Source organism: Xiphias gladius, chromosome 3 (assembly GCF_016859285.1).
Source record: "Xiphias gladius isolate SHS-SW01 ecotype Sanya breed wild chromosome 3, ASM1685928v1, whole genome shotgun sequence".
Classification (NCBI taxonomy): domain Eukaryota; kingdom Metazoa; phylum Chordata; class Actinopteri; order Istiophoriformes; family Xiphiidae; genus Xiphias; species Xiphias gladius.
Window position 1 is genome coordinate 10254824 of NC_053402.1, and position 15299 is coordinate 10270122.

General features: G+C 43.5%; 1 protein-coding gene across 1 annotated transcript in view; it reads right to left on the bottom strand.

The window, feature by feature from the left end:
• The window catches only part of grin2aa (glutamate receptor, ionotropic, N-methyl D-aspartate 2A, a), a 122132-nt gene extending 119670 nt beyond the window's left edge, over nucleotides 1-2462 (bottom strand). The window contains exon 1 of the mRNA XM_040122483.1: nucleotides 1953-2462. Coding sequence (XP_039978417.1) covers nucleotides 1953-2462 — 510 coding nt within the window. The remainder of the gene's footprint in view (nucleotides 1-1952) is intronic.
• Nucleotides 2463-15299: the final 12837 nt, after the last annotated feature.

Here is a 15299-nt window from a genome sequence, read left to right on the forward strand (position 1 = left end):
GCTGGCAGCGAAAGACTGATAGGATGTGAGGTAAGAAGTGAACCGTGAGAAACAAAACAAAGACAAGGCAAAGTGGTGGCTCGAGCACTTTGAAGTGGATTATTTTCTCCTCATCTGTTCCTGCAGAGGAAACACTCCTGCTGTCATGGAGCTGAAGCACTGCTGTTTCAATGACACTTGCTGACAAGGGACATAAGGTGTGTTTGTGAGTGTCTTTGTGTGTGTGTGTGTGTGTGTGTGTGTGTGTGTGTGTGTGTGTGTGTGTGTGTGTGTGTGTGTGTGTGTGTGTGTGTGTGTGTGTGTGTGTGTGTGTGTGTGTGTGTGCTGCTGAAATAGGTGGTGTGTGGCAGGTGCCAATCAGGACATTCTGTAATTCCCCACTATTCCGACTTCGCCTCTGGTCAAATTGAGGGATTATCCCTCACCCCTTCATTTCTCTTCTTCCCCTCTCCACGTCCTCTGTGCCAACACTCACCTTCTCCCATATTTCTCCCCTCTCCTCCAACACTTAACCCCTTTTCTCCTTCCCTCCCCTCCCCATTTTTGAAGGTGCCATGTTTAGCATTACAGGATCAATAAAGCATTACTGCAGCAACAAGACATTCATATATTTACTGTAAACAAATGTAATAATCACTGAGAAGGTCGACACGGACCCCTGCACTACAAGTTTTATTGTGGGCCACAGAGTCGGATTTGGTGGGAAATATGCTGAACTACTTAAGAGTGAGATTGCTTTGTGGCATGAAATAGGAAGAAGGATGCTATTCTTCCAGTGCGACTGGAAGCTAAAGATTTGTGATTTTCTTGCACTGGAGGGTCTTACAGAAAAAGAAGGGTTTATAGAAAAATAAATTATCCTCAGGAAAAGACAAACACATAGTAGGGACACTAGGTTGCGGGAAGGAAGCTACAGAATTTACAGAAAGTGTGGTGGTAATTTTGAAGACTAGCGCTAACAATACCACAGGAGAAAACACATCACAACTCATTTTGACCATGGTTTCATTTGTTCACGGTAATTACACCAAAGTACTGTATCATAAATTACTTGACAGTGACACATTCAAATTTCAAAATGCTAAATGTAGCATCTCTAAGGCTAGTCGGGCTAACACACTGTCTGGTAAGCCTTCTTTGATCTTCTGGGCAAATAATAATAGATAAGAATGTCCCTATTGTGAAACTGATGAATCCCAGGAGCTAAGCACTGCCTCATGAATCCACACTATCATGCGCTGTTCATCTATTCCTATTCACAGTTCAAAGAGATTGGCAGGTGAGGGGCATACCCTATTCAAATGGAAGAACCAATCAGGACTCTTGCTCCTTGTCTGAGGGAATCCTGCACAATGAATGGAGACTTCCTAGATTATAGCTCACCGTACCATGTATCCGTTGTTAGCTGGACTGCCAAAATACCCACTCATTCCATACTTCCTCCTCTCCCCTCGCCCTGCTCTCTTTAGTCATCCCTTCTTCTTCCCTTTCTCCTGTTCTCCAGCTGTATTCCTCCAACACTTCTCTGCAGATACTTACCTCATACTCCTACCCCCCTTTACTTCCTCCACATCATCTCTTTCCACCACTGCCAGCCTGGTTCCTCTTTGTGTTTTCTTTTTCTAGTCACCAGCTGCACTGATATTTGTAAACTGCAGCTTCACTCTGTTAGCATGATACTACTACCATTATACAGGCTGTCGACAGCAGCAACAGCCAAATATGTATAAGTTGACAGGTGAGTGTGTGCTTGATTTTTTCGGTTCAGCAGAGTTGCAAAGCCCGGACCTCTGGCACATCACTGCAAGCCAAAGCAATCCGGCAACCATATTAATCCATTCACCCATTTAGTCTTTATACAAGTTCATCCATTCATCAACAACAAACGTGTAGTCAAAGATTCTTTCAGAAATCATCCATCAACCCATGATTCACCATACATTCCTCTATACCTTATCAGCCATGATCATGGACGACCCTCCATGGATGCCGAGGATCGGTATTAGCGTCTGCGAGGAAATAAAATCCAAAATCTGGGCAATGGCCTCCTGGTCGGTGCCGTCCCCAAACACCACGCCGTGGATCTTGGTCCCGGACATCAGGTCGCACATGTGAGTGATGATGCTTTTTGGGTCAGTCTCGTTGACCAGCAGTGTGACCACATTGACATCAATGGGGTCCTCCTTGCTCCACAGCGCCCGGATGTCCCGGTCAGAGATGTAGCGTGTGCGTCCCAGGATAACAGCAATGTTCAGAACCGGCACTTTTTCCGAGGCGCCACCAGTTCGCTGCTTCTGAGCCAATACAGGGTCCACAATCAGGGTCACCACCACCAGGAGAGCCAAGGGGAGCAGCACACTGTTACTACCACTGCCACTGCTACAGCTGCTGCTCCTTCTACTCCTCCTCTTACTCCTTTTGCTGCTGAGGGACATACTGCTAAACCACTTCATCCCCTGCATGGATGGAGGATGAGGGTAAGCAGAACAGATGAAGACAGATCAAAAAGAGAGAAGGAGATGGGAGAGAGAAGAGTGGAAAGATAATGGCAGGGAGAGAAAGACAAGGGAGATAAACTGTTAATGCAGAGCACGTTAAGTCCAAACATTCAGGTAGCATATTTCTTTTTTATTCAACTTCGTCTCAGTAACGTTATTAAACACATAAACCTTGTGGGGAGGGAGATAGCCTTGAGATGACGTTGTGGAGGGGTGAGAGAAAGAAAGGATGACTAACAAGTATATACTTTATGGTCACGACTGCTAGGAACAGATGATTCAGGAACAAGCTGTGCTATTCAGAAGAGGCAGGCAGATATTTATACAGTTTACAAGTGTAATATCTTAACACTCCACCTTCAGGAGGGATTGACGCACAACTTACAAGGAGGATGTTCGAGTGACAGTAACAGAGAGACTGTGACGAACATTTATGTACTTTGGTTCTATTCCACTTCCTGCCGGTGGGATATTTTAGTTATTCCATTATTTGCAATGTTGGGCAGGACAATGATATTATTTGCATGTACGTGTGCATAAGAGATTGACATAGTGGTGGGTGACTTGGTTTGCCTATTATGGAGCTGAGGCATATCTCATATACAGTGTGGGTAAAAGGTTTCTAGCATACATTATAACTCACAGTTCTTCACTCTTTTAGCCCTGCTAGTGGCATGACTCAAGGGCTACGATGTCGGCCTTGCAGTCTGTCACTCACACCACCTTGTTGGTCCAGACTAAAATATCTCAAGATCTGCAAAAAGGATTGGCACATATTTTTTGTACAGACTAATGGTTCCCAGGTGATATCTCCTGATTGACTTTTCCATTAGTGCCACCATAAGGTTCCCATTTTGTGGTTTTGAATGAAATGTCCCCACAGCTGCTGGATGGATTACCATGAAATTTCACATTCATGTCCCCTCAGGATCCCCTGAGGAGCTGTAATATCTTTGGTGATGACTTAACTTTTCATCCAACACCATCATCAGGTCAAATTTTGAGTTTGTCCTGTACTTTTGCTTATGACCAAATACCCTGTAAGAGTAATAACGTTCTCATCCACCTGATGTCCTTCCTGTTTAGTGCTACTTAGCAAATGTTAGCATGTTAACACACTAGAGTAAGATGGCAAACATTATATCTTCTTAACATCAGCATGTTAATATTGTCACTCTGAGCATGTTAGCATGACGATATTGGCATTTAGTTCAAAGCACCGCTGTGTGTGGCCTCACAGAGCCACTGGAAAGGCTGTAGTCTTGTTCAGAAAGTATATAACCAACATTTCCAAAATAGACAAACCACTCACAGCTTCCTAACAGGAATCGAAAAGATGACTCAAGCTTTTTGTTCTCACTGCACTGAACCTACTCTAAAAGATTCAGTGATGGTGTGACAGTAAATAAAACTGTATAAAACTATAAAAACTTTTATAAAACTGGTGTATGCCATCGTCATACTGTGATTTTTAATAACATTCCCAATAGAAGGGACACCATATTGCAAGCACAACAATATTGGAGTTGTATGATAAGAAGTAATACAAACATATCTCTGCTCAGCCATCAAGAAACTCTGATGTGACAAGGGAATAAAAAAATACTCTGTATTTAATGTCATTTGTCATTTAATATCATTTTAAGTCATAAACACCTGCTCTATGATGCTGATGCTGGTTTGAACCTTTCTTCACCTGTATTTATTGGATTTTCATATAAATGATTGAATGCACAGAGTGGTGAAACAGCTGTCAAACACAGAGTTCACTTTGTAACCCTAGAGGTAAGGAAGATACATAAGGCTGAAAAGAACAGACCAATATAAGCCAGAGTCCTATAAATAGCTTGGGATGCCAGATAGTGTTCTCTTTTGTTTTTGAAGTAGCACTGCGGGCCTCAGACAGGGAGGCAGAAGGTTTGGGGGGGGGTTCCTCAGTTGAAAGAAACGTTTGTGTGTGTGCATTGTAGAATGTGCATATCCATATGAATATGGGAACATGTGAAAGTGAGAGATAGTGTGAGTGATACCCAGGACAAACAGAAGAGCAAAGTGACATCATCATCTCACAGTCTACACCACCCCTCTCCCTGCAGAGCTAACACTCACTGGCCTCAACACCCAATGCTCAGAGAGCATGAAACATTGAGTGAGTGTGTGTGTAGGTCTCTCATCATGTGTAAGACATAGAGCAGGTGTGCTGAACAGTAGAGCGTGAGCAAAATCAGAAGAGCATGAAACATATGGCCACATAATGTGTCCATGTGCACTGTTGAAGATTTATGGATTCATTGACAGGACTGCATGTTTTTGCGTCAGTGCAGAGCCTGTTGGTGCATGATTGATTTACAGGAGCTGTCGTTTATCATGCCGCTGTTGGGGGCAGTGCAGATTTAAGCACGGAGATCATAAGATCATAAGAAATTTGTCTCATTTACAAAGCATTCCTATCCATTAACATAATCAACAACGCAACACCGTAAACAACACAGCAAGCCATCCATATGTTGGCAATGCAAACCGAGAATGTCTAAATCTTTTGTAACACTAAAACAGTATGTTTTGGCCTGTTTTCTAGGTATAATGATATTGTATATATATATAAAAAAGAACCAGCTACTTAGCTATACATTTTTTTCCAAATTGTTGCTGTGCCACCTACACCTGCCAACAGTTGTTTAACTGGCCTTCTGAGTTTCTCAGTTGTCGAAAACTTTTCTCATAAGGATCCTAATCCGAATATGTTTTGGTAAATCATGTAATTATATACGTTATACTTTGTAATAATAATAAATAATAATACTTTGTCTTTGTAAAGTTTTCCATTATTTCCCAAACTTGCCTACCCCAAGAAAAGAGAGAAAGCTGTAGCTGCATTGTCTATTGTCTATAAGTATTATGGTGGTTTTAGATTATTTTCTGTAGGCTAGGATCTGTCATACCTTTGGATTCTATAATGAAATTGAAACCCCAGTGGAAGATTCTATTTTGACCTGAACAATGCAAGTGGGCTAACTATGTTATCCTGTGTCTTTAAAACGAGCAGAGGACTGCTTTTCCCCCCCTGCACAACTGAGCATAAACACTGTTAGAGCAGACCTGAGGATGAATCATCCAAATCTCAGTCCATTCACTGCAGAGAGCTCTGACGTCTAATGGATTCCTATTGTCTCTGTCAAGTAGTCCTTTATCCAAAAAAGCTGCAGGATTACATGATGCTTTGCCCTGACAGCTTCTGATATAAAGTAATTCTACAGGGCTGATATGTTATGAACAATGATATGATATATGAACAATTGAATACTTTATTTAAAATATATATATATATATATATATATATATATATATATATATATATTCATCTATACAAACAGTATTTCATAGTTTAAGTGACTGGCTCTATCCTGCTTCACGTTCACACTGAGAGACATAGTACGACAACAGTCACTTGTAATGTTGATCAATGAACAGTTTCCCCAAACATTTCCAAACTGGTCCTGAGATTCAAACCAGCAGTTCTTCAGAGAACAGCCTAGTTCACTGACCACTCAACCATCACTGCACCCATTTTGACCCCTGAGGAGAAATCCAGTCTCTAAGATATAGTCAACTACTGAACAGCACCTTGCTCCACATGGTGATGTGGGGCTTGATACTGGTTCCTTTAAGGTCTTGCCGGAGAGCACTTGAGCAGGACGGAGTCTTCCTGTCAAGAGGGATTCAACCCAAGGCTTCTGGTTGAAGGACCGCCACAATTACTAGACCTTCCTGCTGCTGCTGCAATTATCATTTTATATAATACTTTTCAGTATTAGCATCACAATATCAGTGGGACCATCAAACTCTGTTAAAATGTTTTTCGTCAGCAGTTTCTGGAGGTTGCAGGAGAGTTATAAAGCCCACACACTCTAGAAAATCTAGGCAGAGGAGCTGAAGAAGAAATGCTCCAAACCACAACAATACTGTTGCTTAAATACTTCCAAATGTATAGTACGCATACTATACACACAGGGACTAAGGGAAATGTTTCTATAGGTATCCACCTTTCCTCATGAATACTATGTACAAACCAAGAATGATAGAAAGCTACTAGACCATGTCAGGACATGCAGTATTCTCCACAAATTTATTTGGAGAAAACACACACACACACACACACACACACACACACACACACACACACACACACACACACACACACACGCACACACACACACACACACCCACAGCATTCACTGTAGGTAGCTATAGTAATGGTGCATGGCAAAACCAGAGTCTTAAAAAGGGTCAAACTGGTACCAATTTAGTGTATTATGGTATTTATAGTAACAGGCGAGTCCACTGTAGACAAGATTATCTTTCAGTCCCAATGGGCAATGTGGAAATCTGACTAAAAAAGAGTGTTTTTTTCCTCACTTTCCTTGTCTCAACTCTTCAGCAATGCAGGGGGATTGTAGGAAGAGAAGGATAACGGAAAAAATGGACAGAAGAGGAGAAAAAGAGAGAAACAGAGGGAAAAAAGTAATAGCTTAGAAAGAGACGGAGATATACAAAAAGAAAGAGGAAGAAACAGAGAGAGAGAGGGAGAGAGAGAGAGAGGAGAGAGAGAGCATCCCCCAGCCAAATTGGATTGGGGCAGTTTGTCGTCACACAAAGGCTACCGTTTCCTGGCACCACAACAGTAAATGATGTTTGGCAGGCACATCCATTCTACTGGCTATCGTTCACACACACACACACACACACACACACACACACACACGCACGCACGCACGCACGCACGCACGCACACACACGCAGAGACTCATATTTCCTCACATTTGAAACAAAGCACGAATCAAAAACACTCTGCACATGCATGTATTCTAAAGTCTAAAAAAAAAAAAATCCGCCACTCTCTAAGTGATCAGTGAATATGAAACTGAAATACAACATAGGTTTAATTCTTTTTTTTCCTCTTTCCAATGTGTTCATTTTCAGAAAAACACACTTCACAGACAGACACACACACACATACACACTCCAGCGGTGAAATCTCTCTTGCTACACCATTGCCACAATTCCCACAAGGCTTCATCGCCACATAGCCCACGATTCTGGTCCACACACAACTAGGTTTCACGTGCATCAATAATTCAGCCGCATTATCTTTACATGATGATTAATATGATTGCATTTACTGCTGCAGTCGTATTCGTTCTTCCTTCTATCTTCCTAAATGACATTAAAATTAGATTCACATACTATACACACTCTATGGACATGATTTATTTACAAAGTCACGGCCAGAATGGTTGATACCCAGGATGCTAAGTGTAGGTTTTACTATGCCATGGCCCAGAGGACGCATCTGTGAGTGTGTATATACATACTTTCTGGTTTTCAGATGACTACCCTTAATACTGTATGTTTTTTCCATCTCACACTGTCTCCTATATTACTGTGCATTCATTCATCGGCCATTCATCTATTCACTTAACTGTCATCCTTCACTTCTTCTGTCTGTTATTACCTTTATCCTTCAATCTTTCCTCCACTTTCGGCCACTTTCTCTCCTGCTGCATTAACTACAAGTTGTTAGTTATTCCTTTTTTCATTTATGCTACAAACTCCACACTCCTCCGTGGTCCTTCGTAAATGGATTTTCAGAATTGAAGCAAAATATGGTTTAATTCACGACTGTTCTTTGAATACAGAGAACAAGATACAACAAAATTACATTATCAAAAAAGCATGGATGGAAACGCACCAACAGTGGGAGATGCGTATAGGCAGTACACAATCATCCACTAGTCCAGTGCAAACCACAAATTTTGAGCTCTCAAAGTAACAAATGTGTTTTGCATTTTCGTAGCTTGGTGTAGCCATTTTCAATCAGCAGTCTTTGTTGCCAAACAGTTTCTAATGAGGAAAAGTGATGATAGTATGTAAGTATAATAGGAATGATCCCACTGAAGACAAAGAGAGATTCCTAGCGGTACACCTGGTAAGGAGCTACAGTAACAGGGAGCCAACAAGCAGCTTCTCAGTGGCCTTTTCAGAGCTTCTGGTGCTGTGTGTAGCCCTGTTTTCGTAGCACCAAACTCACCCCCCTTCCATGGCCAAAGACATGCTAAAGGTCCATGTTTTTCTTTATGTAATCCCATCTCCAAGCATCACTCTCAGGTCTTTGTCTCTACATCAGCAAGTCCAAACAATCATTTCCCTCCACACTTCTCTCATTTTCAGATTTTCTGCTGTTCCTCCTTTCCTCAACATCCCTCTAGTGTATGTAAGGGATGACTTTCACTAACACTTTCATAGAAAACTACTGAATCTGTTTGACTTATTTGCCTGTTACTTGTACACCTGTTTCTGGCTTTTGACCTTAGTAAACTGTGTCTACATTTGGATCCTGCTTCCTGTTGCCTGATGTAGTTGTAGAATTCTCGATATAACACTACCCTCCATTCTCCTCTTCCTTCTTTCTAAGTTGTTTCTCTTCCTTCCCTTTCTCTATAAGTGTCTTACCATGTCTGCAAAGTTATACAAAGACTAATTCTAAAATAACTCAGCTTTGTTTCTCCGTTTGTTCAAACATTTCCCCTCTCTGCCATAACGCTCCCTGCCTAATTCCTTTTTCTCTCAACTAATTTCATTCCCCTGGTTCTGCATCCTTCCATCCCTTTTTATTTTCAGGAGTTTTATTCTGATACCTGACAGACACCAAGAAAAAGAATTTGTATGGATACAAATGTGCTGCTTAAATTAGAACTTGTCTTGGCCTTTCCATGCAAAGTAACAATATTTTGAGGGGATCATAAGACAGTTTTAATCAAGTGGATACATACATAGCTACAAGAAGTGATATTTAGTTCAAGGTGTGATGGACACTTTGGCTTAACAGATAAGGAAAAGCGAGCCACATAACGAACTCATCATTTATCCTGGGACAAAATGTCCTGGTACCACCTACACTGTTTTGTGACACAGCTAATCTAAGTGCAATTCTTAAGCTCTACAACAAATACTATGTGGCAGAAAAGTGGCTGCTTAAATTAAAGGGGCTCTTCACTGATTTTACACAGCAAATTCAGTTTACTAGTCATGAAGGGTAAAACACGACCTGCAGTAACAATTGCATGTCTGCCATGGCTCTAAAGGAGTTGTCCAACGTCTGCGAAAATAACCCTAGGGGTCTCATCAGCGGTGACTTTGGCTTGGGCTCAGTGACTACAAATTTTTAAAGGAAAGCTTGCAAAGTGGCAGTCCGGAATTTGAAAGACTTGAGCATTTACCAAGCAGGGAGAGCCTAACAAAAGATGCTATGGGGACTAAAAGTCGGGATATCTAAGCCTCTGCTGCTCTGGTTCTGACCATTTTCCCCAACTCAACTGGAGTAAGCCTGTAAGTATCCCACGAAACACAAATACTACTCCCCATCTCTTCTGACATTCTTCTCTGTCACCTCATTCCTCTATCCATTTTCTCCCAGCCATTCCCTCATTCATTCTCTCTCTCTCAGGCCCCAGCCATCTGCTCTGTGTGCCCTGACGTGTGCATGAGCGCCCATGAGAAGCCCAGTGGAAGTAATCGTCTGTTACCACTCAGGCTTCAACATGTTGTCTGCCCACTGCACATACATCTTTAGCTCTCTACAAGCCCACTGTGTGTGTGTGTGTGTGTGTGTGTGTGTGTGTGTGTGTGTGTGTGTGTGTGTGTGTGTGTGTGTGTGTGTGTGTGTGTGTGTGTGTGGCTCGAGAGAGAGAGAAACAGACAAAGAAAGAAGTGAGATCACTAGTATTCTCTTATATAATGGATGTAAACAGTGCTCTCGCTTTCTCTCTCTCACTGCACCTGATGCCCAAAACACACCTATCCCCTTGTGCTATATCGGAAGATTAAACTCTGTGCTACAGTATGTCTCCTCGCTTTTTTATTTTCACTTCTTTTAGTGCTAATTGCATCAGTTACTTTCTGCTTCATTAGCATGCATGGAGGCCCATATTAGACCACCAATGCTCTTTCTGAATTTCAATTTGCTTTATTGGCATGACAAGTAAATGCATTTATGTTGCCAAAGCATAAAAAAGAAAACAATGGATAAAGAAAAAGGGAGTAACTATAATACATTTTTGACGTAATGTTATAATGTAATGTGATTATAACACAAACAAGTTACATATTGCCATTGAGAGCAGTTAGATGTTGCGCTTCTACTAGACCTGCAGTGTTTCTGTCTTTGCCCAACGGAAAAGGAATCTTTGCTCCGAAGCCATCTCTGAAGGCCAGCGTCAGAGGTGATTTCAGGCTTTATTCAGCCATGAACAATGCTGATGAATTTGAAACACGGCAGTGCTGCTTTGCAGGAGCAATCTGTTCTGTACTTGATGGCGGCTTGAATTTTAACCCTTTACATTTTTTCGAAAGAATTAGCCTTTGACATAGTAACTTCAGGGCTGGGATCTGCTAATGCTGCCTTCATCTATATGTAAATAAAGGTGCTTTAAAAATCACATCAATGTCACACAATTTTTACTCTTCCACCCTTTCATTTTCTCATACCCAGTGTTTCTTTCTACACCCTTACTTCTTGCCTGTTCCTCTGAAGTATGATTGGCAGTAATTAAGGCAACAATGCTTAAAAACAATGCTCCGCACACATACTCTTGCTGAATATTGAAAGCAGAAAAAACACAAGGCAGAATGGTCAAGGCCTCCAGTCTATATGGGGGGAGGTATTGGGTTAATACATTATTTCCTTTTGCTGTCATAAAAATATGGATTGCCCTTCCATGGGCTGAGGCTGACGCCTTTAGAGAGAGAGAGAGAGAGAGAGAGAGCTCCTCTGTAATAGGAAAACTGCGCTTCAACAACGTGACTGAGTCCCGGAGACAGGAGAGACAGAGGTGGAGAAGAGTGGATATAAATTCATTCTCCTTTAGTTTGAACGGAGCCAACACAATACAAGTGCGACCCCTACTGGTGCGACGTGGACCAGCCTCTTCCACTAGCGGCCAAGACGCTCCTTAGATTGTGAAAGATTTTTTTTTTTTTTTTTTTTTTTTTAGGGCAAAGCCCGTGTTCGCTTTCTGTCACGTTTCGACAGGGGGGGTGGACGCAAGTTTTGGCCCGAAAGTCGCATTACAACGGGGAGCATAGGCGCTGCGGTCTTAGGGATCTCCCTGAACGTAGCGCTGCTTGTTCGTCCTGGTATGGGATGGAGAGGAGCTGGAAGTTGTGCCAACCGCTGACACGACCAAAACCCCGCAACGTGTCGTCCAGCCTCTGGATAATATCCCCAGAAAGCCCATTCATTCCCTGTGTATGTGGTGTGTGTGTGTGTGTGTGTGTGTGTGTGCTCTGCCTTTATCTCATCTTTTCTGGGGGTCAAACCGGGCTCACGGCGTTTGTGGTCACACTGTATGAGAGCTGGGGGACGCTGGGTGTATGCGCCCAACTACCAAAGGAGGCACGTCCCTGTGTATTTCACCTGTACAGTCAGTTTATGTGCATACAGGGATTCATGTCAAGGGAATAAACGTGTTAAGCTCGATTTTGCCGGCTGAGATGTTGTGTACAGATGCGCTTTGAAGCAGCCTGCGCTCCGCTCACTGCGCCAGCGTTCTGAATTCTGAGGGAATTATAACACTTGACGTTAAGAGCTGAGAGAGGAGAATTTGGTTTCTTGTGGTTTGTTTGTTTGCATCTCATAGTGCCCTGCCTCGCATCGTTTAAATCCCAGTTGACTGTGCTTTAGGGACAGCTGTGCTTTCTGTGGTGTGGGTGCCGCACTTTGGATAAGGGACGCCCGTGGGTAAAACCCGCACGGCACCCGCTGTTGAAGGGAGAGAGGGGGGGTCGGGGGGTGGGTGGGGGATGGCAGAGACGGAGTATGATCATCCCAACCCAAATTCAGGGAAAAATAACAGGCATGGCAAAGTACTTACAGCATCTCCCTTCCACGGAGCTCCGAAACAGTGGTGTGGGATGACATTGCAACAGTCCCCGCTCTCCGCTGAGAAACCATGCAGCCTCTGATGGTGATCACTCTCGCCAACACTGCACAACAGGAGGAAGAGAAAAAAAAAAAGAAAAAGAAAATCACCGAATCTCTGGCAATGAATTATTCCCACCGTGTCCAAAAAAAAAAAAAAAAAAAAAAAAGAATGACTGAAATCCCCCGTTTTAGCACTTCATAGGCGCGCAGCTGCGAATAAAATCACTGTTGTTGTAATCCAATCTTCATTGTGTGTGCGCCTACCGCTGATTCTCCACTGCAATATCTGCTGGCCCCGCGCATTGTGGGGGCTCAACCCGCCTCTGGATGGTTGCGGCTCCCGGTATCCCCTTATTCCTGTCCCGGGCGAGGAGAGGATCGCAGAGCAGGGAAGAGGCAGGCGAGCAGCCGCCGGACGCACACATAGACTCAGACGCACATTGACTACTACAGTAGAGGCTCCGGCAGCCCGCAAACCGTGCATGGGACCCGCTCCCAACGTGCCTCTCTCTCTCTCTCTCTCTCTCTCCCTCTCTCCCTCCCTCTTTCTTTCTCTCTCTCGTCGCGCACGTGTACGGATGTGTATGTGGGCCAGTGTACGGGTGTGATGAATGTGCACGCGTGCGTGCGATTTCGCGTTTTGTCTGTGTGTCTGCTGCCCGCGCGCTTCTGCAGAGGCAGGGGCAGCTGGATAGATAGACGGACTGTAGGTCCGTTGCCCCCCCCCCCCTCCCCTGCTCTCTGCGCTAAAGCTCCCTCAGGAAGTAGCTCAGTCAAAGACAGAATAATACAGGCAGAGTTGGGCTAAATCACAAATGATTCAGGCAACGGTTTTACCCTCCTCTCTGAGCCCTTTGACCGCCTCTATTCTTATTTTTCCTCAGGAATGACCCCCTCTTTGGCGACAGCCTCCCTTCCATTCACGCCTTCTTTGGGGGGGATTTTCATGCAGTCAATCCATCCAGAAAACTGGAGCACGGCAGAGCAGACAGGGGGTCTACACAAATATACACCAACTAGTGGTGCGAAGGCAAGTGCAATGTTAATAGGAAATGGCAAATGCAAGTCAATGTCTCCACCGTCACCTGCCACCGTGGATTAGTTCAGATGCGAGGCACTGATGCACAGGCACACAAGAACAACCTGTGAACGTGAATGCGGACCTATTAGTCTCAAACGGGATTGCCGGAGACAAAATAATCCCATATTTCACTGTGCCCCGCTGTAAAAGTCTTAAAAAGTCCAAAAGGTCTTTGCCCCCGAAATCCTCTAAGAGGACGTCTTTTCGCCCACGTTTTCTGCCTCGTAGCCTGCAGAAGTTTTCGCTCGTTAGTCAACTGTCCCGTCGGCAAAGTTGCCCAGGTTGCAGGGCGGCTCAACTCGGACAACTCCCCACCTGGAAACAAGAGGACACGGAGCTTCAGTTCCTCTGCTCCGCGGATGCCCCCGAAGATTTTCGCCATCCGGCTGCCGTCGCTGTCGAATTGGCAGGAGTCCGAACACGCCCGCTTTATGTCGGTTGAAGGCCCAACGGGAGACAGATCTCCAAGGAAAGGTGGAAAAAAAAATGCACTCAACAGGGGCGAGACATTCTGATTTTAGTCCCGACCAAAAAAAAAAAAAAAAAAAAATGATGGACCGTACGCTGCAGCGTCTTTTAAACGCCACAGCTCCGGTGCATGGACTTCCTATTAAAAATCTCCGGTCCCCAAGCGATGTCACAGATAACTAAAGTAACGTGAAAATGAGTCATCTTCCCAGACTTTCACATCCAACATTATACACCTGTGCCCTTATAGTAAACTGGCCACAATGTGTAAAGTTCCCCTTTAAGGTAACTGGGGATAAAGGGACAGTTAAGAAAAGTTTTTTGTTTTTGTTTTTTGTTTTTTTTTGTGATGCCCTAATTTGGAAGACGAAACACTCTTTTCAACTGCAATGGAAGTACTGTGATGAGAAATGAAGAGGACAACATGGACACATATCGTCCATACTTTGTGAAGTAAATCATTTCATTGGATTTTTATTTTTTTTATTTTATTTTTTTTGCATTGCTAAAGGCTCATACTAAAAACCTGTCGCGTCATATTTTGCCAGTATAATATGTTTCCGGGGAGAACAAAGCTCCCAAGACACTCCATGAGACGCAACGCTGACTTAATCAGCATTAAAATATGTGTTAATTAGAAGGCAGGGCTCGTGGTCCCACCTATAGATGTTATGGTGGGAGGGGTTTTTAAGAAAATGTCAGGCCAAATGTCAGATGCCTCTTCCACTAAACTTCCCCATCAGAGAAGGTCAGAACCTACAAAACAAATCTATCTATCTATTTATCTATCTATCTATCCATCTATCTATCTATCTATGGCTCCATAACTTGGGAGCTGTCAAGTGACTTTCCACATCTCTCTGCTGTACAATCTCTCTCCTCTCCCTTTCTGATGAGAGGAGCAAGGAGGAGAGAATAGATCATCATAGAGATGTGGCGGAGGGTTGGTTGTGGGGGGGGGTACATGCAGTAATACTGACGTCACAAATGGGTTTATAGTCGCAATTCACTCCTGACTGAGCAAAGGACTGTCAGATGACTGGCTGTGTGTGCACGTGTGTGTGTGTTGTGTTTGGGTACCGGTCGGTGATTCCTTTTTCAGTGTGTGGATGTGCTCTAAGTCCACACTATTTGCTCATCCGCGGCTTAAAAAAAAAAAAAAACATGTTAGGATTTATTATGGAGTGGCCAGACACCATGCTGACACACTTGTATTTGACAATAGTAAACAAACGAGTTCCAATCAACCAGTGACCGTGTTACTGAAGGAGAA